General features: G+C 46.0%; 3 protein-coding genes across 8 annotated transcripts in view; 1 reads left to right on the top strand and 2 right to left on the bottom strand.

Moving 5' to 3' along the window:
- The window catches only part of RGS3 (regulator of G protein signaling 3), a 140,074-nt gene extending 138,989 nt beyond the window's left edge, over nt 1–1,085 (bottom strand). Inside the window, exon 1 of the mRNA XM_060608921.3 lies at nt 987–1,085. The gene's annotated coding sequence lies outside the window, so the exon portion shown is untranslated. The remainder of the gene's footprint in view (nt 1–986) is intronic.
- On the bottom strand, nt 1,042–23,493 carry CD4H9orf43 (chromosome D4 C9orf43 homolog). 6 transcript variants are annotated; one of them, XM_060608938.3, is made up of 15 exons: nt 22,777–23,233; nt 19,111–19,310; nt 18,860–19,010; nt 14,700–14,757; nt 13,718–13,818; nt 11,692–11,749; nt 10,760–10,929; nt 9,705–9,855; nt 8,587–8,677; nt 8,248–8,321; nt 7,958–8,045; nt 5,503–5,582; nt 4,546–4,603; nt 4,144–4,336; nt 1,042–1,124 (listed from the first exon to the last, which is right to left on the bottom strand). In XM_060608938.3, the coding sequence occupies exons 2-14, from the start codon at nt 19,259–19,261 to the stop codon at nt 4,152–4,154; spliced, it is 1,416 nt and encodes a 471-aa protein (XP_060464921.2). In that variant the 5' UTR covers nt 19,262–19,310; nt 22,777–23,233; the 3' UTR covers nt 1,042–1,124; nt 4,144–4,151. The 6 variants fall into 6 exon arrangements, with proteins under 6 accessions (XP_060464921.2, XP_060464918.2, XP_060464922.2 ...); XM_060608935.3 differs by having other exon boundaries at nt 1,043–1,127; XM_060608937.3 differs by lacking the exons at nt 1,042–1,124; nt 22,777–23,233 and adding an exon at nt 23,263–23,493 and having other exon boundaries at nt 3,800–4,336.
- On the top strand, nt 23,479–26,141 carry POLE3 (DNA polymerase epsilon 3, accessory subunit). The gene is made up of 4 exons (XM_060608944.3): nt 23,479–23,668; nt 23,772–23,857; nt 24,222–24,340; nt 24,606–26,141. Exons 1-4 carry the CDS (start codon nt 23,603–23,605, stop codon nt 24,776–24,778), a joined length of 444 nt encoding a protein of 147 aa, XP_060464927.1. The 5' UTR covers nt 23,479–23,602; the 3' UTR covers nt 24,779–26,141.

The following is a 26,141-nucleotide window of genomic DNA, read 5'->3' as shown; positions in this document are numbered from 1 at the left end:
TAACGTTTATTCATTTTTTGATAGAGACAGAGCATGAGTAGGAGAGGGGCAGAGAGAGAGGGAGACCCAGAATCTGAAGCAAGCTCCAGGCTCTGAACTGACAGCACAGAGCCTGACGCGGGGCTCGAACTCACGGACCGTGAGATCATGACCTGAGCCGAAGTTGGATGCTTTAACCAACTGAGCCACCCAGGCGCCCCTAAACAAACATATTTTTAAAAAGAAAAAAAAAAGGATAATCTGTGGTCGATTGTCTAACATACAGTAGGTATTCAATAATTGTTAAATAAATGTATAAACAGAAGGGCAAAATAATTTCCTACCCTGGTACATTATGGCAACTGAAAAGAGACAATTTAAGTCTTTCCCAGATTCCTCTGGATTCCAAAGGGCCTCTAATCATGCTTATCTAACAGCCAGGGGTATTTCTGTCTTTAATTTAGCAAACAATTCCTTTAGGCACATTTGAATAAACAGACTTTTTTAAAGGGTCACTGCTACCATGGATGAAACCTTGACCCACTCCCATCAAAGGGAGCTTACTGTAATCCAAAAACAACGAAGAACAGAGTCTGTTACCCCAGATACCAAGACCAACACCAAAACAAAAGACTAGCTGGTGCTATAAGGAGGGGAGTGTGGACACAGACCATCTGAAAACTGTTTCACTGACTCTGCTTCTATGCACAGGTCAAACCGGGCCAGGTGTCATTGGAAAGTGTGCTCAGAAAACATGGTGACCCAAACAAAGCGGCCTACAGCTAGTAGGGATCACAAAGAACATAAAAAAGAAGAAAAGAGGCCAGAGACTACTTCCTTAGGAATTTAAGGCTACTAGGACAATATTCCAACTAGCTAAGTCTTAAGACCTCTTGTCTGTTTAAGTGCATAAAGCAATCCTAGCTAGAGCCTCCTGGCTGTTAGGTCGTAATTCTCCTGATTCTTATGGCCCAGATGGTGGGGAAATGGCAGTTGGCAACAGTTACCTGGATCCTCTTCCCTCAGAACATTGAGAGGTTGATGCAAAGCGTTGATGAGAGCTTCTTCCCCTCAGTCAATTCTTTTATACATGGTCTCATTCTTCCTTTCTGATTAAAGACGGCTTCTGATCAAAGCCCCAGGCTCTGCTGTGTGTTAAAGAGAGGGAATCAGAGACGCATCAGAGTCCAGTGGATGAGAGGAGCGAGGACCCAGGTTCTAAGCCCAGCCCCCATCACCTGGTGGCCTTTGATTTCTGGCAAATTACTTACCCTCTCCTGCAAGGCCCCCAGGTACTGTGACGAGGGTTGTGGACCAACTCTCGGGGTGCCGATCATACTGTAATCATTGTAGATTTGTACACTCGTTGAGATAACTTTTCAACAGATGGTAGTAAAGTGTCATAAAGGGTGCATTTTTTTTTTTTTCCTAATTCACTAAGGCCTCAAATGGGTTATCATCAGCCCTGGATTCTGAGCCTGTTTTCTAGTCTGTAAAATGGACACAATCCACATCTATCTATAGAGTTGGCCAGAGAACCAACAAAAACGGTGGGTATACACTGCCTTGAAAAGCCCTAAATTCTGTTTGTGATTTGAGGGATAGGTAGAACAAAGGAGAAACAGTTTTCAGCCTGCAAATGGTTTTCTTCCCTTTGAAAATAGAAGCAAAAGCCGGTGTTCAAATAGCAAACATTTTCTCACTCAAAATGTCATGATTCGAGAGGGAACTCTGTACCCATGAACAAATCTGAAAAGAATGTGCCAACTGCAGTGAGTGGCTTTACTAAGTAGTTGAACTGGTAATAAAGTAATTAGAATTTCTCTTCTGAGTCTTCAGATAAAATGAGCAAATGAGAGCAAAGCCCTGCCCCATCCTCAGCCACACTACTGGCCACTGGGAGTCAGGTTTGCTCGTGTGGACAGGTCTGAGGGGAGACTAAGGAATTGAAAAAATGTGTACATTTTTAAGTTAGCCCACAGAAGTCATTCTGCAATGTAACGTATGTTTGGGAAATAATTATCTTCAGAAAACAGCCCACATAACGCCTCTTGGATTCCTCTCACTATGAAGATTCAGCTAAGTATAGATCAGTCTAGTAACACAAATTGTGTCATAGAATTTTGATTTGGCTTAGAAGAGAGGAATGGGTAGGCAGCAGTTTTAGCTGTCTAATTTGGTCTGTTTTGAGACAAATGTTAAAAAAGAGTTGAACACTTAATCTGCCTTTCTTTGTACAAACTGTACTTAGGGGAACCAAATAATTGATGAGGGGTAAGTTTCTCTTGCAGAAAGATGTCAGACCCAGTCCTGAATTCCCCCTTCTGGCATAACAGCGTGAGATGCTCCGCAGAGTGCTGTCCAGTGAAACTGGTGAAAATAATTTTTTTAAAAAAATGATTATGTCGGGGCGCCAGGGTGGCTCAGTTGGTTGAGCGTCCGACTTCAGCTCAGGTCACGATCTCACGGTCCGTGAGTTCGAGCCCCGTGTCGGGCTCTGTGCTGACCGCTCAGAGCCTGGAGCCTGTTTCGGATTCTGTGTCTCCCTCTCTCTCTGACCCTCCCCCATTCATGCTCTGTCTCTCTCTGTCTCAAAAATAAATAAACGTTAAAAAAAAATTTTTTTAAATGATTATGTCTCTGAAAATGGCCTTAGCAGCATACAGCACATGAAGAAACATTTGTTCAAGAAAATCCACAAAATCTCAGTAAGAACAGAGTCTATGCTGTGTGACCCTAGAGCCATGCCCCACCCCAACTTCAGTGAGACAGAAACCACTCCAGACTGCTGCAGCCCATGGACACAGGCCTCCCTCCCCCGGCCCCAAGACAGAGGGCTCTCTCCCCAAGAGGAACAAAATGTCATTGTTTCTCATCCTGCCCCCAGCTACTGGTGGCTGAAGTTAAGTGCTAGCGAGTACCAACAATAGTGGGGGTTCTCTTCTTCCACCTAGCTCCCCCTTATGGGAAGGAGACTTGACCCTGGGTGCAGAGCTGGTGAGAATAATGGATTCCAGCTACCCTTGCCCCAGCTCATGGCCCAGGGTAAAGGCCTTCACTGCCCATATCTAACACACTGGGTACATGAGAGTTCCATTATATCATTCTCTTTGCTTCTAGGTAATCTTGAAATTTTCCTATATTAAAAACTTGAGGGGCACCTGGGTGGCTCAGTCGGTTAAGCGTCCGACTTCAGCTCAGGTCATGATCTCACAGTCCGTTGAGTTCGAGTCCCACGTCGGGCTCTGTGCTGACAGCTCAGAGTCTGGAGCCAGTTTCAGATTCTGTGTCTCCCTCACTCTGACCCTCCCCCATTCATGCTCTCTCTCTCTCTCTCTGTCTCAAAAATAAATAAACGTTAAAAAAAAAATAAAATAAATAAAAACTTGAAGGACAAAAACGTGAAAAAAAAAAAATCCTTCCAAAGACCAAATTCAAGGTCCCCTGAGACTCTGAAATTCTGAGTCTTTACAAGTATCACTGAAACATTCCTACAGACTCAATAATTTAGAAACTAGACCTTTATAGACTCTTTCAGGTTAATATGAAAATGATTATTGGGTGCCATCTCTAAAAGAAACCATTTCCAGAGAATGAGAGGAAAAGCTGGGAACACAGTAGGGTGTCTCACAGGCCAAATTCATCTTCCCTTTTTTTCTTTTTTTAAAGTAATCTCTATGCCCAACGTGAGGCTCGAACTCACGATCCCAAGATCAAGAGTCACACACTCTGCCGACTGAGCTAGCCAGGAGTCCCAAAATTCATCTTCCTTTAACTGGAAACCTTTCAGAGCTTCAGAGGGGAGATAAAAGTGACCCAGAAAACAGATGAGCAGAAACATGTCTCCCCTCCTCCCAGAAACAGAATGAGTCTTTTGCTTAAGCAGCAGTTGTGTTTAATCACTAAAATTATTCTGTTCCTAATGAAAGAGAAACAATCTAAGTTTAAAAAGAATGAGGCTTTTTCTCAATTATTTTAGAGGCAAGGAGAAGTGAACGAAAAAAGCAGAATCTCTATGGTCAGGCCCCGGTAAAGCCTCCAGGGAGCAGAAGTCCCCTCTGCTTTCTGCCCTTATGTCCAAGGTCACTGTCCTCAGGATTCCAAGCATTCTGCTCTGGAGTAAGACTGCCCTGCAGAGTCTTGAAATACTCTCCACTCTCTGACCTGAAGAGCTAGTTCTCCTCATCCTCGTCGTCAGTGGCCTGAAGAATCCTCAGTAGTTTGAGCTCAGGGTTCCACCTTGTTCTAGATGTACCATCTGAAAGGTCCTCTGGGCTCCTCTCTTGGGATTCCAGCACAGCGTCCTCCTGAGTGCTGATGTCCTTGTTAGAGGGTTTGGTCTTAGATAATTCAGGATCTGAAAGAAGACCCAGCCATTAGCTGCACCCGCAGCCCTCTCCCAACTGTGCCAAATGCAGGACAGAAAAGGAAGGGCTGCGTGTCATTAGGACCCTTCTGAGGGATGAGGACTATGGCTTCCAGGGAGGTGAACCATCCTTGTCAACAGGAGTTCAGCTCTCCCGGGCCTAAATGACTTACTAAGCTTCCTCCACCCTAGGAACTTACCATCCTTACTGGGGAAGGAATCCAGAGAATTCTTCATCTGTGGTCTCTCTGTGGAATCCTGAAATTCGTTAGAGTAAGTGTAAGGAAACTTGAATCAAGACTTCAGGAAAGTAAGGGTTTTTCTAAAAGATGCTTTTCTTGGAAAAATTAGCATCTAAGACAGGACAAAATGCCACCTCCTGAGACTAAAGAGAGAAGCGTGTATCACACACTCTTTGCCCTCTAGACTGACCAGATGAAGCCAGAACCCACTTTTCTGCATTCCCACCTGTCAGCTTAGGGTGCACTGCCTCCAAAGGTGGCTCCCAACAATTCCTCCAATTCCTCCATGCACATGCTGCCCCTCCCACCAAGAGACGGAGTACGTTTTCTCTCCCCTTGAATCTGGGCTGGGCTTGTGATTTTGTGACTAATAAAATATGGAAGAAGTGACACTGCTCCAGTTTCAGCCCCATCTCTTAAGAACATGCTTTCGTGAGGGGCGCCTGGGCGGCTCAGTCGGTTAAGCATCTGAGCTCAGGTCATGATCTCACGGTTTGTAGGTTTGAGACTCACATCGGGCTCTGTGCTATTAGCTTGGAGCCTAGAGTTTGCTTTGGATTCCATGTCTCCTGCTTTCTCTGCCCCTTTCCCCGCTCACACTCTGTCTCTTCCTCTCTCTCTCTCTCTTTCTCTCAAAAATAAACATTAAGAAAAAATTTTTTAAAAGAAGCCCAAACAAGCCACGGAGAGGCCTCATAGAAGAGAACCAAGGCAATTTGGCCAACAGCCCCACCCCAGCCACTGGCTGAAAGCAACTGTGTTGAATGACATCAAGCAACACCAGAAAAATCATCCAGTCAACCCTCAAAATCACGAGAAATGATCAACCACTGCAGTTCCGGCTTTGAGGTGGTCTGTTCTACAAGAATAGATAACAGAAACAGGGCCCCAGCAGAACGGCTCCCATACTCTTACCTGCTTCAAGGTGAGTCCTTCTAACTTCATCCACTGTGGCTGCTTTTGGTCACTTTTGCAACCCAGCAGAGTTCTGTGACCTAGTGATCACAAAGCCAATTCAGTTCTCTGCTTATTGGTATTTTATATCCCATTGTTGGGCTTCTAGGTGACCCCTAGTCTATAAGTCCCTACCCTGTCTAGGGTAAGACAGGTTAGAGGAGGTGGAAGGGAGTTAGGCCTCCGAGTTCTACCTGTGAATCTGTTCACCTGGGACTGTGACCACATCTACTACAGAATTAGAGATCGGGGAGCCTGGGTGGCTCAATCGGTTAAGCATCCGACTCCAGATCAGGTCATGATGTCACGGTTTGGTCTGTGAGTTTGAGGCCCGCGCCAGGCTCTGGGTTGATGGCACAGAGCCTGGAGCCTGCTTCAGATTCTGTGTCTCCCTATCTCTCTTTGCCCATCCCCCAATCACACTCTGTCTGTCTCTCAAAAATAAATGAATGTTAAAAGAAAAAATTTTTTAAAAAGAATTAGAGATTAAGTTCAAGTGTATGCTCAATGAATTAGAGTTCCTCCAAGAAACCTAAGGGGCAGGTATCTGCACATCTTAGCAGCGAAAGAAGCCCTAACCCTAGGTTTTCAGTTTACGAATACTCTTCTTACCTTGTGGTATCAACCCTAATGTCTCCATATTCACTTCCAAAAATGGAACCCCTCCCTTCCAAAAGCTCTAGTTCTAGGATTCTTCTGCGTCAGTCGTTTCCCCATCTAGTCCCTGAATGCATCCGCCCTTCCCTTTCTCAATTCCCTTCCTCCAAATGAACATCTTCCAAGCTGCCACCAGAGATGTTATGCTAAAAGGCAAAGCCAAACAAGAGACTCCCTTGCTTAACACTTCTGTTGGCTCCCTACCAGCACTGGTTCTCACCCTAGCTGCACACTGGGAGTACTGGGGGTTCCATTTACTGAGGCCCAGGTTCCAACACCAGAACTTCTGATTTAATAGGTCTGTGGTGCATCCTGGGTATTTGAGATTTAAAAGCCCCTCAGCTGATTTCAGCGAGCAGTCAAGGGGGAGCACCACGACCTGGAGCAAAGGTCAAACACCTCAGCAGGCTACACAAGCTCCCACCTACCTCTTCAGCCCAACATTTCATCACTCTCTCTCAAATAACCGACAGCTACAATGGACTGCTGTGTTCCCTGAGTAGCCACACTCCTCCAAGATGCCTCTGCTAAAGCTATTCCCACTTCTGGGAATTCTCTTTCATGTCAGTAAAACGCTCACACATTCAAGATCCAACGCAAAAATCAACTCTTCCATAAACCTTTCTCAACCCGGTGAGGACAGGCCACTGCTCTAAAAACAGGAGCACCTGGGTGGCTCAGGTCTTGATTTCAGGGTTGTGAGTTCAAGCCCCACACTGGGCTCCATGCTGGGTGTGAAGCCTACTTAAAAAAAAAAGGGGGGGGGGCACCCAATCACCTATTGGAGGCATCAGGAAGAGGAACGAAAAGCACTTAAATGAATTCAGGGCAGTGCTGATCACCCCAGATGAGGAGCTAACCTTGGACCAGTCAGCCCCACCCTGGGCAACAGCCCTAGCTCTGTCTACATCCCACATGAAGGTCAGGAAGCTTCCTAGAAATTCAGGTCACAGGCCACTGTTGGCATCTGAGAGCTCAATGGGATGGGAAATAAACCGAGAGAGAGAAGCATTCTTCTCAGGAAACAGCTCTCCTGACCCTCCCACTGCCCCAGGGCTGGAGAGCAAATTCTGATGCTGAAACGATCAGCAATGTCCAGTCTTAATAGGGCACCAAGAATCTTCTAAGGTTTCAGGGCATTCTTTCTCCCTTCTGTTCTTTCTTTCTTTTTTCTGCACTCAAACTGAGCAATGTCAGAGAGACCGGGTAAGTATATCCTTCAGCTCAGACACGTGATAAGGACTCCAAAAGGGGGGGAAATATCTCTTTTCGCATCCAGCATGAACACCAGAGGGAAAGAATCTCCTATCAAGATCGGCTACTTGCCTCCTACAGGGGACTAGATAGTATGATCTCAACCCAAGCCTCCAGGAACTAACGTGTAGCTGGGAAGTGGCCCTGGATTCTGCTTCTTTAGAACTCTCTGGGGGCTAATCAGGGGCCCTGGCTCTTTCCTGCCTCCTTGCTTGCTCTTCATCCTCAAATCACTCTGTCTTTTCTAAAGACATGAGGAAAGATGCCTCTGACTCATGCTCATGGTCATCTCTCAAATGCCCACATGAAAAAGACACCTGGCCTAGCTTGCTTCCTTAGTAAACGTTTGATGGAAGGATGATGTATGGTAGCCCGGCCAAAACGTTCCAAGAAGAATTCCGAATGCCCGACAAAGGCAGGTCCCAAGATGACGGACAAGTTCAGTTCTTCCTGCCCTCGGCTACGTCCTGAGATTCTGTCCCTCCCAAACCCACATTCTCCTTACCATGGCGTGGGCCATAAACCATGGCACCTGAACGTTTATGCAAAATGTTCGGGCTCCCTGGATCGCTCTTGGGTTTCTTTTTAGCCTCCTGAAACCCACATGAGGAGGAACTGAATTAGGACCTTCGGAAGTGAAGAAAACATTTCAGAAAGAGTCTAAAAGAAGGAAGTCAATATCTGCAACCAGACAGAGAACAGGGAGGTGGACACCTCATACATCCCTTCCTGTTCCAGGCTGCGCCCCTGCCCCAGACCCAGCCAGTCCTAGGGCGCCCCTCACTGCCCCTCTACCTGTCTCTTAGGTGGTGTTTTCACCAGCCTCTGCTGCTGCTGCTGCTTCTGCTGCTGCTGCTGCTGCTTGTGACCTGGTGACCAGAGCACCGGCTCAGTCCTCTTCTCCCTGACAGCTCCCACCAGCCCCTGGGCTGCTTGCTCTGCCCTGCTCCACAATGGCAACAACCCCTTTGTCAGAACCAAGCCATTGGGCGGGGGGGTGCGGGGAAGAGGGCTGCTTTCTGAAACTGCAGTTTCCTGAGTTCTACATGTGATCCTGTATGACTCTGGCCACAAACATAACAAAATTGGGACCAAGATCAAGTATAAGCACTGTGGGCTGAGGGGGAACAGTACCTGAGGATCTGACAGCACCAGAAAATCTACCTTCTGTGTTCAGGTTAGAACACAATTTCTTCAAATGTTCAGGATATCTCAATGCTGGTCTCTGGAGAGAAAAAGAAGGAAAAGACGAAAAAGAAGAAAAGGAAGAGAGGAGGAGGAGGAGGAGGAAGTAGAGGAGGAGGAGAAGGAGGAGAAAGAGAAGGAAGAGGAGGAGAAGAAGGAGTCATAGGAGAAGGAGAAGGAGAAGGGGGAGGAGGAGAGGGAGAGAGGGGAGAAGGAGAAGGAGGAAAAGGAGAAGGAGGAGGAGAAGGAGGAGAGGGAGGAGGAGGAGAGGGAGGAGGAGAAGGGGGAGAAGGAGGAGGAGAAGGAGGAGAAGGAGGAGAAGGAGGAGGAGAAGGAGGAGGAGGAGAAGGAGGAGAAGGAAGAGAAAGAGAAGAAGGGGGAGGAAGAGAAGGAGAAGAAGGAGAAGGAGGAAAAGGAGAAGAAGGAGGAGAAGGAGGAGGAGAAGGGGGAGGAGAAGGGGGAGGAGAAGGGGGAGAAGAAAGAGAAGGGGGAAGGAGGAGGGGAGGAGGAGGAGAAGAAGGGGGAGGAGGAGGAGAAGGGGGAGGAGGAGAAGGAGAAGAGGGAGGAGGAGAAAGAGAAGGAAAAGGGGAGGAGGAGGAGGGGAAAGAGGAGGGGAAGGAGGAGATGGAGAAGGAGGAGAAGGGGGAAGGAGGAGCAGAAGGAAGAGGGGAAGGAGGAGGGGCGGGAGGAGAGGAAGGGGAAGGGGAAAAGGAAGAAGAAGAGAAGCTCTACTGAAGTTCTTTCCTTTTCCCAAAATGTATCCCTCAAATGCAGGTACCCATCTAGCCAACGAGCACTTTTGGAGAACCCAGTGCAGGCAACATCATACCAGGAGCTATGGAGAGAGGAAACGGTGCGGAAGTGCAGAAGACACAGAGAATGTTGCTGTCCTCAAGCCCCTCTCCATACATTTGCTTTCACTACATACAGCCCAGCCCTTCTATGGGGCTTGGGTCCAGCATGAAAGGATAGAGAGAAAGAATAGAAAGTCGCCTCCTCCAGCCTTGGAAAGTAATGAGTTGGGATTTGCATCTAGACATCCCTCTCTGAGGCCCCCTGGCTCTTACCTGCAGGGCGAGGCGGTGCACAGATAAAAACATCTTTGCAGAAATGGCACTGTCAGGTTGGCTCTTCTCCAGGGCAAGTTTCTTCTTCATCATGGCCAATTGCGTCTTCATCTCCAGAGAAGGCCTGGTTTTCCCTTCATCAGGCAAAAGGCTGAAGGGGACAGAGACAGCCAGACAGTCAGCGACAGTTCTTCCTGGAGAGTGTGGCTGAGGAAAAAGAGATGAAAAGGGCTACCAATCTGAATACATTTTCCACTTTGGGCCTGAAAAGACCTGTACCAACAGGTGTTTTCAGCTCCCTGAGGACAGGCATTCTTACCCCCATTTTGCAAACAAGGGAATGAAATGTAAGATGCGAGTTAAATTACCACAATGCACAAAACCAGGAAGTTTCAAGGCAAAATCCAAAGGTTGTCTCACTCCAAACCACATTTCCCTTCTGCCTCCCACTTACCCATAACTCATCTATAGAAAGAAGAGAGTGGGGGGCGACTGGCTGGCTCAGTCCACAGAGCAGGCAACTCTTGATCTACGGGTCATGAGTTCAAGCCCCACATTGGGCATAGAGCTTACTTTAAACACAAAAAGGGGGGGGCGTCTGGGGGGCTCAATCGGTTAAGCGTCCGACTTCGGCTCAGGTCACGATCTCACGGTTTGTGAGTTCAAGCCCCACATCGGGCTCTGTGCTGACAGCTCAGGGCCTGGAGCTTGATTCAGTTTTTGTCTCCCCCTCTTTCTCTGCCCCTCCCCCACTCACACTCTGTCTCTCTCAAAAGTAAATAAACATTAAAAAAAGTTTTTTTAAGTCAGAAGAGAGTAACAGTTCTCGTGGAGGTTCAAGTGAGAGAATATACATAATGTGCTTATTTATTTAGCACAGGGCCTGGCAAGTGTAAGTACTTGGTAAATGGTGGCACACCGGTAAGTCTAAGAACTCACTGCACAAGTAAGAGGACAGTTTTGTCCCTACTCAGAATAAGCAGGCTACTAGCCCCTTCTCTGCTTCAGAGAGGAGCAGGTGCTCTGGCTCTACCACAGGCTCACAGGACACTCACTTCTTCAACAGATCCTGAGGTAATGGTTCCAAGTCAAATTGGTTCCAGGAAGGTATGGACTCTGAAGTTAGTTGCTCAAAACTGTGTACTGGCAAGGGGGGAGGCACATTCATCCCTGGAGGTCCCAGCTGCGTTTCTGTTTTCTGCTTTCTATAGAGAAAATGGTCTTTCTAGAAAAGCAACAGCGAAGACAAAGCGCTCCTTTCAGAGCCACTCCTTCCCATGAACATCCCAGCCTCCCAGACACAACCCTGGCAAGCCAAACCCCTGGTCTCCAGACCCACTCCAGCAGCACCCTCCTCTGCACTGTGAGGGCCACCACATTTTCGCTCCCTGGCTCCCCATCCTATTGCTGAATTCAGATCATACAGGGACTAGTTGTTTCGTTTTCCCAAAAGGTTATTAATTCATTCACTGAGAAAACTGAACAAGTATTTGTTGGCCAGTGATGTGCCAGGCACGGGGCTGGGGCTGGGGATTCAGCAGTGAACAACAGGGAGCAAGAGATACTCTCCCAGATAGAGGAATCTTCCCGCTCTGTGACTTACTCAGGGTTACAATTACTCATAAGGGGTGGCATGAGAATGAGAAACTCAAGTCCATTATAACCCCTAGTCCACTGAAGTTCTCTTTTTGTCACACTGGGGATTTGTCTTTAATCGGCCAAAAATTCCCCCTGAATACCCAACACTTCCTCCTAATTTCTCTTCAAGATACTCTTCACCCTCCTACAGGGAGGAGGTAGAGAAGAGAGTCTCAGAATAGAAAATGCTTTGGTAATTATTCCTTAAGAGGGGTTTTCTTTTGCAGATTCTGTTCATTTAAAAAGAACGGAGAAAGGGGGAATGTAGATGAAAGGAAAAATGAAATAAAATAACCAAAACTCTGTACAGAGTAATATCATAAAGGTTTGACCAAAACCTCAAACTTACAGCTACACAGTTCATTCTGCCATCCTGGCTGGAGACAATGCACTTCTTCTCAGCTGGTCTTGAAACAAGAAAAACCACAACTTATTCCCAGCCGTCTTAAACAGAAGCACCACGGGTATTTGTGAATGGTGACCATGAAGATTTCCATCCTCTATTCAGTACTCAAAGATGGCTGGCTAGAAGTCCAAAGGGATCAACTACCCAGAAGCTGCTAAAATCAAGACCTAACCTTACATCTAAATTAGGTTCCCTACCATTCTCTCATATGGTCCCGTTATTTGATTTCATAGCATTAATCTAAATGAGTAATTATACACTTAGGTGTGGTGATGCGTGTAAGGTCTGAATCCCCCACCACCACCCTAAGACTGTAGGAGGTCAAGGACCAAAGTCAATTTGGTTTTTCACTGGATTCTCACTGCTCACCATAGAGGAGATACTCAAGTATTTTTTTATACTGTCATCTTCCTCCTCCTTGCCTGGAACATGGATATGATGGCTGGAGCTCTAGCAGTCAACTTAGACCTTAAAAGCCCCCATGAAACACCTTGAGAAAATGAAACCCATGGGCTAAGGATGATGACCAGAGAGCCAAAAGGAGCTCTGGTTTCTGATTACCTCATGGAGTTGACATACCAGCCCTGGCCCACCCACAACTGGGCCTTTTTTTTTTTTTTTTTTTACATTAAAGGAAATAAACCCTTAGGGGCTTTTTGTTTACATCACACACACACACACACACACACACACACACACACACACACTCACATACCCACACACACAAATGCATATATGCAAAATCACTGACAGGAACTTTTTTCTAAATTTTTTTTAATGTTTTTATTTATTTTTGAGACAGAGAGACAGAGCATGAGCAGGGGAGGGGCAGGGAGAGGGGGAGACACAGAATCCAAAGCAGGCTCCAGGCTCTGAGCTGTCAGCACAGAGCCCGACGCAGGGCTCGAACTCACGGACTGTGAGATCATGACCTGAGCCAAAGTCGGCCGCTTAACCGACTGAGCCACCCAAGCGCCCCTCTGATAGGATCATTAAAAAAAAAAAACAAAAAACAATGAGGGCTCTTGGGTAGCTCAGTTGATTAAGCATCTGACTCTTGATTTCAGCTCAGTCATGATCTCACAGTTCATGAATTCCAGCCTCGCGTCAGTCTGTCAGTTCCAGCCCCGCGTCTACACTGTGAGTACAGAGCCTACTTAGGATTCTCTCTCTCTCTCTCTGTTCACGCTCTGTCTCTCTCTCTCTCTCTCTCTCAAAGATAATAAAATAAACATTAAAAAAATTAATAAATAAACTTTAAAAAAAAGGAAAGAGAATAAGATCCTTTTGTAGTTCAGGTGCTTCCCTCAAAATTTGTTACAACCTCAGCATAGTACCCATCTGATGTTAAAAAAAAAAAAAGAAAAGTAATAAAATGAAATAAGATTCTTAAGTCACACCACATCTAAACAGTCACTTAACAAGGATCTGAAAGCCTCAGCACTCATGAAAGAAAACCCAAACACTGCCTTTCAATGTTATCGGCATTGCCAAGCCTTTGGGCCTTCACCAAATGATCCTTCTGCTTTGCACATAGGTTCTACCCAATATCCACTTTGTGCCACGGAGCCGGGACTTGGGGCTGAGACCAAACATTCACATGCTTCACTGAAAACGTTTCCACTAGCTGGGGATGACTAATAAAAAAACTGATAGTCAGGAAGCATCTGTTTCTTAGACCCCACAAACACACTGGGCTCTATGTTGCATGCTATTTACGGCCATGATTTGATGTAGAGAAGCCCCCCCCCACATGAAACACAAAGTGCATTAAATAGAACCCCAGTGGAGCAAGAAGCAAATACAAGAGACCATGACCTTCTTCTCTACGTGGCCTCCTGATACTTGCACTGAGGTGGCTAAAAAGGAGATCACGTAAATGAGGCCCGCACAGGGCAGTGAGGGGTGGCGGGGGGGACTTGCAGAACACAAGAGTTGAAGGCCCCCACGTTCTAGACACAACACTCACCTCGCACGCTTCTCTGGTTGTTCTGGGATCCAGACGACAACCATATTTCTAACATCTTGAGAGTTGGGAACTCGTGTCTCATTCAGATTCAGCACTGAAAGCTAAGAGAAACACGTGAAGCCTACATATGGCTTGAAGGTAGCAGCTCCTGACGCATTCGGAACTGGCTTAAGAACTGAATTATCAGGCTAACCTAAAGGGGATGGTGGTGCAGATGACAAAAAGACATTTCTCACCCCTAAATCGTCTTTATAATGCTGCCTCACGAAACCAGACACCGGAATGGGTACTCTACACAAGTGAGCATGTTTAAGCGAAGAGTCCCCTGCCTCCCTGTGACATTAGGGTAGCATTCCCTGAGCACTGACAGCGCAGAACCTGCTTGGGATTCTCTCTCTCCCTCTCTCTCTGCCTCTCCTCTCCTCACACTCAGGTGCATGTGCTTGTGCTCTCCCTCTCTCTCAAAATAAATAAATTTTAAAAGAGAATAAAATAGAATAGGACAGAAACTATCAAAGAACATCACTCATACTTAGGGTAAGGGTCGTTTTATGCTATTCTGTTGCAAAACGTATTTCTTACTGGAGGTCATAGTTAAAAAAGTTTGACAGTTATCAGAGTAGATGACCTAAAGGCCATTTTGGGTGTGACATTCCAGCATTTTAATTTCCCCGCACTATGAGATGCCAGGGTTTACTTTGTAGCTGAACATGCTCTGTGTAGGACACAGACAGGAAAGTCTTACCTATGCCAAACGGCCACAGATCAATCCCACTTGTGTCTGGGATTTCTGGAAACAGTATAGTATGTAAAGAAAGGCATTAGCACAGAGCCTAGCATATACTAAGGGCCCAATGTTAGTTAGTTATCACTGTCATCATTCAGATTCTAGTCATCCTCAATGTTAAATAACGACAAGTATTTTATCCCCACTAGTAAACAGAAAATGCTGAGGGAGTACCTTTTTAATTCTATGATTTACCTTAGGAGACCTGTCAGTATAGTGGGTGAAATCTTTGTCAGGTAGATCCTTCCGAGGCCTAAAAAATAAGAGTTTCCAAACATGACACAGAGACACGAACAACTTACTGGGACGACAGTCGGTGCTATGAGGAAAAGCCTTGTGCTCATCCACAGAACATCTCGGGGCTTAGTACTCACTGAGTGAATGTATGGTCTCCCCATTCCCTTAAGTTGTGCTTGCTTCTTTGTTCTAGAACAGCTCCCAGACACTGCACACCGCAAACACTTCACAACTGTTTGTTGCATCAAACTGAATTCAGAGCCTATGCCTCCGTCTTTCCAGCCACAGAGAGCTATGTCGCCATCAATAAAAGTTGACTGAGTACCTTTGATGTAAACGTTCAAAGCATATTAAATAAGCAAAATGTGGTATTTCTGTACGATGGAATGTTTTTCAGCCTCAATAAGGAATGCAATTCTGACACACGCTCCAACACAGATGAATCTTGAAGCCATTATGCTAAGTGAAATAAATTAGATGCAAAAGGACAAATATCGTATGATTCCACTTATATAAGGTAGCTAGAGTAGGCGAATTCATACAGACAGAAAGTAGAATAGACATTAACAGGAGCTAGAGGGAGGAGGGAGTGGGGAGTTGCTGTTTAATGGGTACGGAGTTCACGTTTGAGATGATAAAAAAAATTCTACACAGCATCAGGGAAATACAAATCAAAACCACAATGAGATACCACCTTACACCTGTCAGAATGGCTCACATTAACAACTCAGGCAACAACAGATGTTGGCGAGGATGTGGAGAAAGAGAATCTCTTTTGCATTGCTGGTGGAAATGCAAACTGGAGCAGCCACTCTGGAAAACAGTATGGAGGTTCCTCAAAAAACTAAAAACAGAACTACCCTACGACCCAGCATTTGCACTACTAGGCATTTATCCACGGGATAGAGGTGTGCTGTTTCAAAGGGACACATGCACCCCCATGTTTATAGCAGCACTAGCAACAATAGCCAGAGTAGGGAAAGAGCCCAAATGTCCATCGATGGATGAATGGATAAAGAAGATGTGGTATGTACATATATAATAGAGTATTCTGGCAACCAAAAAGAATGAAATCTTGCCATTTGCAACTACGTGGACAGAACTGGAGGGTATTATGCTAAGTGAAATTAGTCAGAGAAAGACAAAAATCATATGACTTCACTCATGTGAGGACTTTAAGAGACAGCACAGGGGCGCCTGGGTGGCTTAGTCGGTTGAGTGTCCGACTTCAGCTCAGATCATGATCTTGCGGTCCATGAGTTCGAGCCCCGCATCGGGCTCTGTGCTGACAGCTCAGAGCCTGGAGCCTGTTTCGGATTCTGTGTCTCTCTCTCTCTCTGACCCTCCCCCATTCATGCTCTGTCTCTCTCTGTCTCAAAAATAAACGTTAAAAAAAATTTTTTTTTAAAAGATTAAAAAAAAAGACAAAACAGATGAACATAAGGGAAGGGAAACAAAAATAATATAGAAACAGGGAGGGGGACAAAATATGAGACTCTTAAATATGGAGAACAAACTGAGGGTTACTGGAGGGGTTGTGGAGGGGGTTGGGATAAATGGGTAAGGGGCACTAAGGAATCTACTCCTGAAATCATTGTTGCACTATATGCTAATTTGGATATAAATTAAAAAAAAAAAAAAGTTCTAGAAATGGATTGTAGTGATGGTTGCACAACACTGTGAATGAACTTAATGCTGCTGAACTGTACACTTAAAAACAATTAAAATGGTAAATTTAATGTAATGCATATTTACCACAAAAACATACTGTCCCCTTACGTTTTCATATCACTTGCACTATATTTATTTGTTAAAACACATTAAGTGTACGAACGAATAAATATTCCAAGGAAGTATAAGATAAAGACCCAACTCCTGAGCCTAATCTATGTGATGTTGGCCGCTGTTTGTTCTCCAGCTCCCTAGCCTCACCTCTGCCCACCCTCCCATTCCTGCTCTATGTTGCATACACGACGGACCCTTTTCCTCATACCTAAAGAACTTCCTCTTGCCTCCTGGCCTTTGGATATGCTATTTCTGTAGTCCAGAACACTCTTCACGTCCACCTCCCACCTGCAACGCCCCATTTCACCAGACTGTCCAAATTTCAGGGGTAGGCACAGGTACCACCTGCACAGAAGACGGTGCCCTGAGGAACCCTTCCTGTGTGCTTCCACGCACCCAGGGGTGCTGCTCTCGGCACTCTCGGCACACGGAACGGTTCTCCGCCTCCCCGGCTGGGCTGAAAGCCCTTTGGGGGTAAAGACTGTATCTTGCTGTGGGGCTTGGGTGGCTCCGTCAGTTGAGCGTCCAGCTTCGGCTCCGGTCATGATCTCGCGGTTCATGAATTCCAGCCCTGCATCAGCTCACTGGTGTCAGCACAGAGCCTGCTTCAGATCCTCTGTCCCTCTCTCTCTGCCCCTCCTCCCCCTTTCAAAAATAAAAGACTTAAAAAAATACTGAATCTTGTTTACCACTGAATCCCCAGAGCCCAGCAAAGTGGCCCCCACTAAGATACATCTGTGAATTCAATGAGTGACGACATGAGTGACGTCGAGGCCTTTGCCTCCATAGGCCCTGGCTGGGAGAAGCCATCTTCTTCCCGAGGTTCAAGTCCTAGAGAACCAGAAAGTAGTCCTACCCTTTCCCATACGGCATTTGGCCCACCAGAAGCCACCAAAGGTTGCTTACATCAAACAGGAGAAAATGAACCGGTACAAAGACTGCCAGGAGTGCCTTGACTCCAGGCCATAAGGTTTCGAATTTAACAAGTCTTAAGCTCTCCACAGACGTCTGTCCCTTCGCTTCCCCTATCAGCAAGCACTAACTGGGAGCCTAGATTCTGTGGGCGATTCAAAAGGAAACCATTGTTTCTGCCTTCAAGAGCTTACAAATAGTTTCATACCTAAAAATAAAAGACAAGAGAGAGAGTATGTGTGGACACAGTTTTCTGATGACCTGCAGAGGCTGACGAGGTGCTCCCCGTGGTGGCCTGAATTGTGCCCACAAATTCTTATGTTGAATCCTGACCCTCAGTACCCCAGAATTTAAGTCCCTCAGTATTTGGAGAGAGGGTCTTTAAGGAAGTAATTAAGGCAAAGTGAGGTCATATTAGGCCTGTCTACAGGCCCTAATCCAATGACTGGTGCTCTTATTAAGAAAAGGAGGTAGGGGATTAAGAGTACACTTATCATGATAAGCACTGAGTAATGCACAGAATTGTTGAATCAGTATATTGTACACCTGAAACTAACATAATAATAATATTAACTATATTGGAGTTAAAATTAAGCACTTAATTAACAAAGAAGAAAAAGATATTGGGACAAAGACACACAGAAGAAAGATCATGTTAAGACATAGGCTACCTAGGGGCACCTGGGTGGCTCAGCCGGTTAGGTGTCTGACTTCAGCTCAGGTCATGGTCTCGCAGTTTGTGAGTTTGAGCCCTGCGTCGGGCTCTGTGCTGACAGCTCAGAGCCTGAAGCCTGCTTCAGATTCTCTGTCTCCCTCTCTCTCTCTTCCCCTCTCCCCCTCATGCTCTGTCTCTCTCTCAAAAATAAATATTAAAAAAAAATTTTTTTAATAAAAAAAAAAAAAAGACATAGGCCACCTACAAGCCAAGGAGAAAGGGTTCAGAAGAAAACAACTCTACCAACACCTTATTCTCGGACTTCTAGCCTCTCGACTGTGAAAAAATATATTTGTGTTGTTTAAGCCACATAGCCTAGGGTATTTTGTTACAGTGACCCTAGCAAACTAATATAACCCTATTTTAACCAAGTCCTACAATAAAAATAAAGCTTTCCTTTTGTTTCCCACTGCCTATTCACCATTTCTCTAACTGAACTAGTGGCCTTTTTATTTTTAAGTTAATTTATTTATTTTTGAGAGAGAGAGAGAGAGAGAGAGACCACCCGAGCTGGAGAGGGGCAGAGAGAGAGAGAGAGGGAGACACAGAATACGCAGCAAGCTCCAGGCTATGAGCCTGGAGCCACCCAGATGCCCTGAACTGGTGTTTTATTTTTAATTTAGCTTTCTCAGAGTCTATGGATCAAGGAAGTCACTCAGAATTTTGAGATAGGAGGCCCATAAGGGAAGACTCCATGATAATTTACCTGCCTTGAAATTTGGAGTCAAACTTTGAACCTTGACACAATAAAGAGGGAGCTTTGGTGAAGGTAAATCCTGAGAAATGACCATGAGCAAGTCTCTTGGCCCGGAAGCAGGAATCTGAGATGTTTACAATGGTGAGCACTGGGGATTCGTCTAAGAAAAAAGACAAGAAAACATGTAAAATGTCAAAAGGGAGCCAAGCGAAAATAGTTCAAAGATCTTACAAGGAAGAAGCAGGGCTGACTAAATTCACCTTCATTATTCAGAGCTGTTTTGCAGGGAGGGCCCAGGATTCGAGGGTGGCCCCTCTCAACCCGGCGGATCGTTGCCCAGCACTGTGGATGCTGACAAACAGCCAACTTGCAGGTGGTTTCATCCCACTGGCTCTCATCTGGCAAGTCCATAGCTACAACTGGTTTGGGACAAAAGCCAATCGCACAGCTTTCCAGCCCTCTAGAGTAACAACAACCACATAATTAGAGCATATTATACATTAGCCGTGACATCCAGATCTTAATTTGGACTCAAAGCATAAAATATTTCTATTGAACCCATATACATAAGTGATGGTCATAGGATAATTAAGAATTGGGTAACAAGTGGGGCATCTAGGTGGCTCAGTTGGTCAAGCATCCAACTTGGGCTCAGGTCATGATCTCACAGCTTATGAGTTCAAGCCCCACATCAGGCTCTGTGCTGACAGCTCAAAGCCTGGAGCCTGCTTTAGATTCTGTGTCTCCCTCTCTCTCTCTGCCCCTCCCCTGCTTGCACTCTGTCTCTCTCTCTCTCTCTCTCAAAAATGAATAAATATTTTTAAAAAATTAGGTAACAAGCAACTCAGCCATTAAAAAGAATAAGGGGCACCTGGGTGGCTCAGTCAGTTACACATCCGACTCTTGATTTCAGCTCAAGTCATGATCTCACGGTTCCTGAGTTCGAGCCCTGCATCAGGCTCTGCACTGACAACACAAAGCCTGCTTAGGATTCTCTTGCTCCTTCTCTCTCTGCCCTTCCCCCACTTGCTCCCCACATTTTTTAAAAATGAATGAAATCTTGCCATTTGTAACAACATGGATGGATCTAGAGACTATAATGATAAGAGAGCTGAAAAAGTCAAAGATAAATACCATCTAATTTCACTTATATATGCAATTTAAGAAACAAAACAAACGGACAAAGAAAAAAAAAGACACAAACCAAAAAAGAGACTCTTCACTGTAGACAACAAACTGATGGTTATCAGAAGGGAGGTGGGGGGTGGGGGAAGGGTGAGATAGGTAAAAGGGACTAAGAGTATATTGTGATGAGCACTGAGAAATGTATACAATTGTTGAATCACCATATTATACACCTGAAACTAATATAACTCTGCATGTTAAGTATTTTAGAATTAACATTTTTTAAAAAGAAGCCTGGCGGGGCACCTGGGTGGCTCGGTCGGTTAGGCGTCCGACTTCGGCTCAGGTCACGATCTTGCGGTCCGTGAGTTCGAGCCCCGCATCAGGCTCTGGGCTGATGGCTCAGAGCCTGGAGCCTGCTTCCGATTCTGTGTCTCCCTCTCTCTCTGCCCCTCCCCTGTTCATGCTCTGTCTCTCTCTCAGTCTCAAAAATAAATAAACGTTAAAAAAAATAAATAAAAAATAAAAAAAATAATAAAAAAAAAAATAAAAAGAAGCCTGGCTAACAAGCAAGTATGAAAACGGCTCAGCATGAAATGGAGGGGGCTAGAGTTTTTGGAGCCAACTGACTTCACGTTTCCTACTTGGCCATTTAGTAGCTGAGTGACTTGGCACTTAAGCAATCTGAGCTTCAGGTTCTTTATCTGTAAAATGAGGATAAGCCTATTTCACAGAGTCATTATAAAAATTAGTTAATGGATATGAAAAGATCTGGTGGGGCACCTGGGTAGCTCAGTAGGTTTAGCATCCAGCTTGAGGTCAGGTCATGATCTCACGGTTTGTGAGTTCGAGCCCCACATCGGGCTCTCTGCTGTCAGCAAAGAGCCTGCTTCGGATCCTGTCTCTCTCTCTCTCTCTCTCTCTCTGCCCCCACCCTGCTCACTCTCTTTCTCTCAAAAATAAAAAAATATTAAAAAATAAAAAAATAAAAGGTCTTATAAGGAAGAAGCGAGGCTGACTAAACTCACCTTATTTAGAGCTGTTTTGTATTTAAGAAAAATAAATTTGAAAAAAGCATAGAGTTCAAAATTAAATATTAGCATCCTTTCCTTTTCCCCTTCATTAATCATTAAGGAGAAGATACCACCATCTCCAAAAAGCCTTATCAAATTAGAACCAAGGCAGTCACAGAAGTGCTTGACATGCCTTTAGATGGCTTGAACCTTTGGAAAACATGCTTCATTTTTCAAGATGCTCCAATTCTCAAACAGGCAACGAAAATACCCACCAGAAATGAGTGGGTTTACTCAAACATCAAGACAGTAGGCTTGCAGTCACATCAGAGGCCTCTGGCTTTCCATTTACTGGTTGTATGGTCCTAGGCAAGTGACTTCACCTCCCTCAGCTTGCTTCCTCATATAAAGAGGGGATGGGAAATCTCAAAGTAGAATTGAAGAGCATTAAAGGAAATGTACTTTTATGTATCATATACAATAGGGGCTCGATGAGTAGTATCATCTTTCTCTCTCCGGAAATATTTTAGGCAATCACTACCACGTGATCCCTGATAACTTTTCAAAGACAGTATCAATTTCTTCTTCTTTTTATTCAACGCATTTATTGACTGCCAAATATGTGACGGGACCTGTTACAGGCATAGAGAACAGTAATGAACAAAATAAGTCTCTGTTCTGGGGCGCCTGGGTAGCTCAGTGGGTTAAGCTTCCGACTTCGGCTCAGGTCACGATCTCATGGTCTGTGAGTCTGAGCCCCGCGTCGGGCTCTGTGCTGACAGCTCAGAGCCTGGAGCCTGTTTCGGATTCTGTGTCTCCCTCTCTCTCTCTGCTCCTCCCCCGTTCATGCTCTGTCTCTCTCTGTCTCAAAAATAAATAAATGTTAAAAAAAAATTTTTTTTAATAAAAAAATAAAATAAAATAAACATTAAAAAAAAAAATAGCATTTCAAAATAAGTCCCTGTTCTGAAGAGCCTATAAATTAGACCAAAGATAGTGACCTATTGGCATGGGATCACACCTGTCCCATGACTTGTTTTGTCTGGTCTGCACTTTGAGCCATTTTTTTAAAATGGAAATAGTCCACAATGTTCAGATTTCTGGTTCCTCTTAAAGATCAAAATACTTGACAACACGGTGGTCCCAATTCTGACTAGATAGCAATTGGATGGAGCTAAGCGTCTCCTGGTAGCTTTAAACCAGACCTATTGTTCTATCCAGATGGAGAGGTCAGCCACCAAACCCTATAATCTCTAACCAATGCTACTTCCGTTGCCCTTTATCATTGCAGTTGCTCTTGTTTTTCTCATGATAAGGAAGTAGATCTCCACACTCATGTCTCTGTCAAAAGCTGGAAAATTGGGATGCCTGGCTGGCTCAGTCGGTAGAACATGCGACTCTCGATCTCCCATCCTAAGCCTGAGCCCTAGGTTGTTGCCTGTAGCGATTACTCTAAACAAATAAATTAATTAATTAATTAATATATATATTTATATATATATATATATTTTTTTTTAAAGCAGGAACATTAAGGGTGACGTGAGAACATGTTTCAAGGGAAAAAAAAAAACATTGGTGCTCAGTGGGAACGAGGACAGTTTCTACGTACATGAAAATGATACAACTTAGAAACCACTGCAAAACCATGGTAATGTGTTTGACCGGGAAAGATGTATGATCCTCAATTCAATGAACTAAAAAATAAATACAATTTTAACAGGGCTTGGTTTTGAATGGAAGGCACTGTCGCGTTATTCTTACACCGGCTGCTTACTGCCCTTTCGTTACCTGACAAGCCCGAACTGAGGTCCGAGGTCTAGTCATGCCCATTTCTATGTCGCCAGCGTTAGGGCTGTACTGGCAAAGAAGTCTGCGTTCAACAATTCTAGGCGACAAACATCCTTAATGCGATTACAAAGTTGGGAGGGGTGAAAAGATTAAAGATGGACATCAGGTCCCGTAGAATCGAAAAAAGATACCCGCTTCGTTCCGCAAAAAAGAAGTGGGAAAGTCTGGCCTCGGAAGGCCGCGCTACCAAAAGCCACGCCAAACTGTCGGGACGCCGTAGCGCACTCCGAAAACCGGTCCCCTCAAGAGACCGGGCGGAAGAGGCGGGGCCCCGCCCTCCAGGCCCCGCCTTCCGTTGGAAGAGGAGCCCCGCCCCGTCCGCTCGGTCCTAGCCTCGGTCTCCCACTCTTGCCGCCAGGCAGCGCCGTTGCCAGGCAGCGGCACAGAGCACTGTGGGAAAGGGACGGAAGCTCCAGTGAGCCATACTTGATCCGATAAGAAGGCTCCAGACGTGGTGGCGGTGTGAAGCAGAGAAACGAGCATGGGAAGGGACACGGAGTCCCCGTGGGGTCGGACGGAAGCCCGGGCGGGCCAAAACCGTAGCGGCGTGGAAAGTTCGGATCCTTGGACGACTCGAGGCGGAGGCGGAGGCGGGGCTGGGTGAGGAGGGAGGCTATGGCGCGCGGGGCACTGTGGGACACCGTGTGGGCAACGTGGGGCGGGACGGAAGCCTCTTTGGGTCAGACTGCGGGGACGCGGGAAGTCCGGACGCCGTAGCGGCCTGAAGAAGACGCTTGAGACCGAGGTGCGGGCGCCGGTGGCGGCAATGGCGGAGAGGCCCGAGGACCTAAACCTGCCCAATGCCGTCATCACCAGGATCATCAAGGAGGCGGTGAGCAGCTTCGGCGGGCGGATGGGCCAGGGCCCGGACGAGCGGGCAGCAGAGGAAGCAGGTCCTGGGCCGGCAGCTTTATTCACCCACGTTCTTTTTCCAGCTCCCGGACGGTGTCAACATCTCCAAGGAGGCCCGCAGCGCCATCTCCCGCGCCGCCAGCGTCTTCGTGCTGTACGCCACTTCCTGGTGAGGCAGGCTGAGCTAGCCAGAACCTAGCTGGGCTGAGGCGTAAGGGGGTCGCAGAGACCTGGCCCCCGGAGTTCGCGGCCTGGGGCCCAGACCCCAGTAATCGTGTCCTACCCCCGTGCGGGGAAGTTCAGCCCTCATCCAGTTGTTGCAAGGTCTGAAGCAAACTAAAGCAACAAAATTGCTTTGCTTTAACCCTTTTGTACGGGGAAGGGAGGGACTTAACCACGTCACAAAAAAATGCCTGCATCTGAGATCTAGGCTTTTCCGTACCACCTCTGGTGCCCCTTTTCCACCCACCCCATAGGCGGCAAGAGGGGGTCTGACAGCCCCTGAAACCCTTTTGTCTTTTTTTTTTTTTCAGCGCCAACAACTTTGCAATGAAAGGGAAACGCAAGACACTGAATGCCAGTGACGTGCTCTCAGCCATGGAAGAGATGGAGTTCCAGCGGTTCGTTACCCCATTGAAAGAAGCTCTGGAAGGTAATGACCCTCTTCTTTGTTCAGCCAAGTAGATGTTCATCCTGTGTCACCTGCTCACCTGGCCCTGAGTCTTCTCCTCTTGGGTCCCTGTAAGAACAGGAAACAAGTATTGGACGTGACTCAGAATCCATTCCGTTGGCACCACCTCAGATCTGATTTGTATTTTTCCTTCTCTGCCCCAGCTTTTCCAGTTATACAGTGGAGTTAGCTGCTGCAGTCTGCTGGTTCAGCCCTGCCTCCTAACCCCCCACCTTCCTCCTTACAGCCTACAGGCGAGAGCAGAAAGGCAAGAAGGAAGCTTCAGAGCAAAAGAAGAAGGACAAAGACAAAAAAACAGATTCGGAAGAGCAAGACAAGAGCAGGGATGAGGACAACGATGAAGACGAGGACAGGCTGGAAGAAGAAGAGCCGAATGAGGAGGAGGAAGTGGACAACTAACGGGATGGGAAGACTGTGGCACGCTGGAAAGTACCACCCTGACGTGTGGTACGTTTGTGAGAAGCTCTTCCCTGCTGGGCAGAGTAGTCTTAGCCAGAAGAGCCTGAGAAGATCAAAATAAAAACTGACGATTGAATCATCATCAAAACCAGCGCTTCCGTCAGAGCATCTGAGTAGCAGGGTCCTGTGTTGCTAAATCAGTCTGAAGGTAATGACTTTTAGGCGAGAGGGATTCTGGGCGGCTAATGTAATTAGTCGATCTGATCTCTCCCGTTTCCTTACATACGTGGTTAGGCAGTTTTTGATCCCCAGTTCCGTTCTGACCCCCCCCCCCAAAAAAGTAATAATAACTTCCATGCTGCCTGCTGTGTTCCAGATCACAGAGGCAGTCAAAGCTCAGGAAAAATTGGGGCTTTGAGCATGGTCAGCCGGTTGTGACTGTACAGGATATGGCAATACTAGCTTATTACAAGTGGTTAGAATGGTTTAGCTTTAGGAAAGTACTAAAAGACTATAGGAGAATAATGAAATCTGTTGTCTCTTCACTTCAAGGTAACATTGAATTTTGATTTCCCCAGACCCACTGGCTTGCAGCCCCTCTATATTGCCTGGTAGGCATTTGGCCTGCCGGGGTGGCTGCTCTCTGGCCTCGTAAGCTTTTAAAACAGCAGTGTAGAGTGGAGTTAGTCAAGCAAGTGTGCCAATATCTTACTCTTACCAAAACAAACAGAAAAACCCCCCAAAAACAAAATGGGAAAAAAACACAGATGGTTTAGTCTTAGTTGCACCTCACTGCCTGCCACTGTATTGCTTTATCGTCACCTCCTGGAAGGTATAAAATTCCAGGCTTTCTCTTCTTGTAGTCCATTTCCCAAGCTTGTGGCTTTAGTTTTTTCATTCTTCCAATTCCTGACAAGTCCCAAACTTTCTTCTATGCACATTTGGTCCCTCTGTGCTTCTCCCTTCCTGTCTCTCTTCTGCCTCTCTTCTGTTCCCCATTCCACTTTCTCTCTCCCTCCTTTTCTCACATCTGCCAACCCAGAAACTTTGATAACCTGCTTAAAGGGCAGAAATTTGATGGTGCTCAGGAATCCTAATCCCCACCCCCAAAAGCCAACCCCTTTAACTGCTTCTAAAGTAACTCTGTTGATCTTATTTTTTTTTCCCTTGACATGTGGTGCCCCAAGCACTTTTTTGTTTGTCTCTAAGTTGAGCGCTTGGAGGTTGACAGGTAGTGAGGTGTATGTAGTTTGACACTGTTAATTTGTTAAACGAATACAGCCAAAAGTTTGTTGACAACTGAGTGAAGACTATTGAGGAAAATTATAATGCTTTGTATAAATAAAGAACATTCTTGTTAAAA

The sequence above is a fragment of the Panthera onca genome, chromosome D4 (assembly GCF_046562875.1).
Source record: "Panthera onca isolate mPanOnc1 chromosome D4, mPanOnc1 haplotype 2, whole genome shotgun sequence".
NCBI lineage: Eukaryota > Metazoa > Chordata > Mammalia > Carnivora > Felidae > Panthera > Panthera onca.
This window is presented reverse-complemented; position numbering and strand designations above follow the sequence as displayed.

What these genes read in the sequence shown, in the direction of transcription:
- CD4H9orf43 (XM_060608937.3), bottom strand. Translation starts at nt 19,261, where the DNA reads ATGGACTTGCCAGATGAGAGCCAGTGGGATGAAACCACCTGCAAGTTG. An exon ending in CAACCAGAGAAGCGTGCGAG is followed by an intron (nt 11,750 to 13,717) that starts GTGAGTGTTGTG and finishes TCTTGTTTCAAG; the next exon opens with ACCAGCTGAGAAGAAGTGCA. An exon ending in AAACACCACCTAAGAGACAG is followed by an intron (nt 8,046 to 8,247) that starts GTAGAGGGGCAG and finishes TGTGGGTTTCAG; the next exon opens with GAGGCTAAAAAGAAACCCAA.
- POLE3 (XM_060608944.3), top strand. Translation starts at nt 23,603, where the DNA reads ATGGCGGAGAGGCCCGAGGACCTAAACCTGCCCAATGCCGTCATCACC. An exon ending in GTGCTGTACGCCACTTCCTG is followed by an intron (nt 23,858 to 24,221) that starts GTGAGGCAGGCT and finishes TTTTTTTTTCAG; the next exon opens with CGCCAACAACTTTGCAATGA. An exon ending in ATTGAAAGAAGCTCTGGAAG is followed by an intron (nt 24,341 to 24,605) that starts GTAATGACCCTC and finishes TCCTCCTTACAG; the next exon opens with CCTACAGGCGAGAGCAGAAA.